Raw genomic sequence first — 3,457 nt, 5'->3', positions numbered from 1 at the left:
CTCGAGAAGAGGCTCAGGGGTGACCTCGTGACTCTACAATTACCTGAAACGGTGTTGGAGAGAGGTCTCTCCTGCCGTGCCTGCAGTGAGAGGACTAGAGGGAATGATCATAAGCTGAGACAGGGGAGATTCCATTTAGATGTTTGGAAAAATGTTTACCCTGTTAGGGTGGTCAGGCACTGGAATAGATTGCCCGGGAAGGTGGTGGAGTCACCATCCCTGGAAGTGTTTAAGAGGTGTCTGGATCTGGCACTGGAGAGTATAGTTTGGGGGTTACAGCAGAGTGGCAGATAATCTTAGAGCTCTCCTTCAACCTTAATGACTCTGTGATTCTCTGATTTTCAGCGGCACCAGGAGTACCTGAAGATCCTCAGCGAGAGAGAGGAAGCACTCGGTATGTGCTGGGCCCTCGATGGGGAAAGAGGGGGGACCTGTGGTCCAACAGCCTTGGCTGAGTGGTAGGAGCTGGGGCAGGGGTGCTCATACACTGTCCTGCAACAACAGCTGCTCGTTCCTCTCATGTCCCCCTGGGAAGGTGGGCAGTAATTTGAGTGGTGACCCTGCAGCCCTCCTGCCTTGGTGGGACGAGGGATCAGGTGGATTGCACAGAAAGGAAGGAGCAGGAGGACATCTCCAAGGTGTCACCAGGTCCCCTCTGTGGGGAGAAAGAGCTTGCCCTTCATGGCTGTAGTGCCAGTGTTCAAGCCCTTCCACCCTTTAACCCTGCATGCAAAGTGTGCATTACCCCTCCCCAGCACAGCACAGCATGAACAAGTGGGTGCTGGGCACTTTGCAGTGCAGGATTTCTTGTCTCTCCAGAGGAAGCTGATGAACTGGAGCACTTGGTAACATCACAGACAGAGTCTGTGAACATCGACCACCCAAACCACATTGTAACAGTGACTACCATCAGTGACCTGGACCTCTCGGGCGCACGCCAGCTTGGACTGACAACCCCTGTGGTAAAGCCTTTTGCTACCTCTCTTAGTGTATCAGCCATTAACATCCTTAGGGCTGGTGCTCCCTGAATATTCCCAAGGATTTGCAGGTGGCTGGGAACAAGGATGAAAAGAGAAACTCATAACTTCATAATCTTCCACAACTTATCTAAAGAGAAGGAAGAGTCCTGTGTGGATAGCTCACTCCAAACCTCCTTGGAATCCTTTCCTAGTCCCAGCTGACCTTGGTTAAGTGAAAGGTGTCACAGGACTGGATGACAAGCATGTGGTACTTTGAAAAACAATACAACACAAGCAGCAAGATTTCAGACATTGCTGCATGGGCTGTCCTCAAGCTCTTTGCTGTGTCTTGTCCAGAAAAAAATTACTATTAGCATTAGGAGGGATTTTTTTGTCCATGATCCTGTATTTGGACCACAAATAAGGAAACCATCCAGCTCTAGTTGTGGTTACTTTTATTCTCAAATTACATTGTAACTGAGGCTTTATATTTGTTTCATAGAGACTCTCAGGTACTGTTTGACTTGGTACTTTTCATCTTCACAACTAGTGGCTGGATTTGAGCTCTGGGGAAGTGTCTATGTTAGCCTTTTACATTTATATGGTCATCTTCTAATCTGAAAATCCACTTAAAGAGATTTTGATGGTCATTTAAGAAAAAAGCTGAGACCTTTGGTTCATAGTTTGGACATTAATTGCATGGCTGTTAAGATCATGCCGAAGTTTTTGGATCGTAGCGTGGATTACTGTAGGACATCTCACTGGTTGTCCCTTTCTGAGGGACTGTGAAAAGAAAACTTGAGATTTGGACAGCAAGGGATGTGGAGAATTAAAAAATCTTCATCTCTGACTAGATGATTCACAAAACAGGATGAAACAAACAAGGTAATGGAAATGCCAGAATTGCAAACCTGCCTGTTTTGATGTGTATTTAGGGATTGTTTTTTTCTTTTTTTTGCTTTCTTTTTCAGGGAAAAAGTGATGGGTCAGAAGAAGAGAAAGAGAAAGGGGAAGAGGTGGTGAACAAGCCTGGAATAACAATGCCCAAGAAGTCCAGAAACCCCTTCTTGTCTGAAAAGTATGTATAAATTCATTCAGGCTTTGCTGTTAGGCTCTGGAAGCTGATCCAGAGGATGTTTCGTTCCCGGATCCGCGGGCAGGAGCCAGCAGGGAGCGCTGCTGCAGCACAGGTCCCATCGCACCGGGCTCTGGCAGCGGTGGGAGAAGGGTGGGCTTTGTCCTCCCCTGTTTGCCTAGTCCTTCATCTCGGCACATATCACAGGGTGCCTCTAAGACCGGAGGTCAGAAGATCTTAAAGCTGAAAGCTTTGGCATTCTCTACATTTTTCAGTGTCCAGGTTTTACAGCGATTCTGGGGGTGTGGAGAACTGTTTAACTCTGTGCTAACTGCTCATAAAGTTAATTTTAATTGTTAGTGCACATGGAGATTTGTGGGTTTCCTGCGCATCTTGGAGTTCCTCTGGGGTTGGCATGGCTAGTGTGCTTTTCTGCTGGGCCACATAGGGCTCTCCTGCTATTGTTGTGCTGTTGCCTTGCTCCTGCAAGCTTTGGTCTCCAAATATTTTTCTCTTTCTGCCCTGCACAGAATCTCCTCCCTTACTGCCACACTGCACATGCACAGCAAGAAAAAGACAAAAGGAAAGAGGTCCCAACGTGGCCATGGCCCACGCAAGAAAATCCGGAAGTCCAGCACGGGGCGAACCACCAAGACTCAGCGCCGGAGGCTGACGGGCAAAATGGGCCGTGACCAAGACTAACAGAGAAACTAGTGCTCAGACCAGCAGCTAGGACAGAGCTCCACACCTGGGCTGATGCTCATTCAGGCCCTGTTATTGTGGGCAAGCACCTTGTTTACTTGGTGCTCTGACCAGCAGTGAGCCCAGTTCAGCCTTTCTGTAGCCTCCTGAGCACTGGCCAGGGTGACTAGATGCTCTGCCCATTTATTTCTGTAGCGATCTCCAGCTAAGCATCTGGGTGCCACAGAGTCTTAAAAACTTCTGCTGGGGTTCACATTCTCTGTTTAGTGTAACCCTTCTGTCCTTGGGTCTCCCCTTTCAGAGCTGACACTTGGCTTTATCAAAGAAGTGCATTTGGGGCAGAGTGCAACAGGCACATCATCGTCAGGGCAATTTGGGAGACTTGGAAGAGCTCTTCTTCCACTCCTGCATCAGTACCCTGGTGTTTCTGCTTTCCATGGAGACATGGTGTCGTCTTGTCTTACGTGTTTCTTCACCAGTGCCACACCTGAATGCAGGGGTACTTTTTGTTTGGTACCTGTGCCACGTGAAATCGGGTAACTTTGTGAATAAATATATATGAAGTCATTTTGCTAAGAAAAAAACCATTTGTGTCTTATTTGAAGCATAACAGGAGCTGTGCTAACACCAGTACCAGCTGGAAAGAGGGGGGAGCTAATTCCTGGTGCTTAAAGGATATTGAAATCCACTGGTGCTTGGAAAATGGAATAGCTAGGAGCTA

General features: G+C 47.8%; 1 protein-coding gene across 1 annotated transcript; it reads left to right on the top strand.

The window, feature by feature from the left end:
* Positions 1-345: 345 nt before the first annotated feature.
* NOL12 (nucleolar protein 12) lies at positions 346-2,736 on the top strand (the record flags this gene model as incomplete). The annotated part of the gene is made up of 4 exons (XM_009071475.1): positions 346-394; positions 820-962; positions 1,931-2,037; positions 2,565-2,736. Coding segments are annotated over 4 exons (471 nt in total), but the record flags the coding sequence as incomplete, so codon positions are not given.
* Between the last annotated feature and the right edge of the window lie 721 nt (positions 2,737-3,457).

This window comes from Acanthisitta chloris, unplaced genomic scaffold (assembly GCF_000695815.1).
Source record: "Acanthisitta chloris isolate BGI_N310 unplaced genomic scaffold, ASM69581v1 scaffold4350, whole genome shotgun sequence".
NCBI classification, from domain to species: Eukaryota; Metazoa; Chordata; class Aves; order Passeriformes; family Acanthisittidae; genus Acanthisitta; species Acanthisitta chloris.
This window is presented reverse-complemented; position numbering and strand designations above follow the sequence as displayed.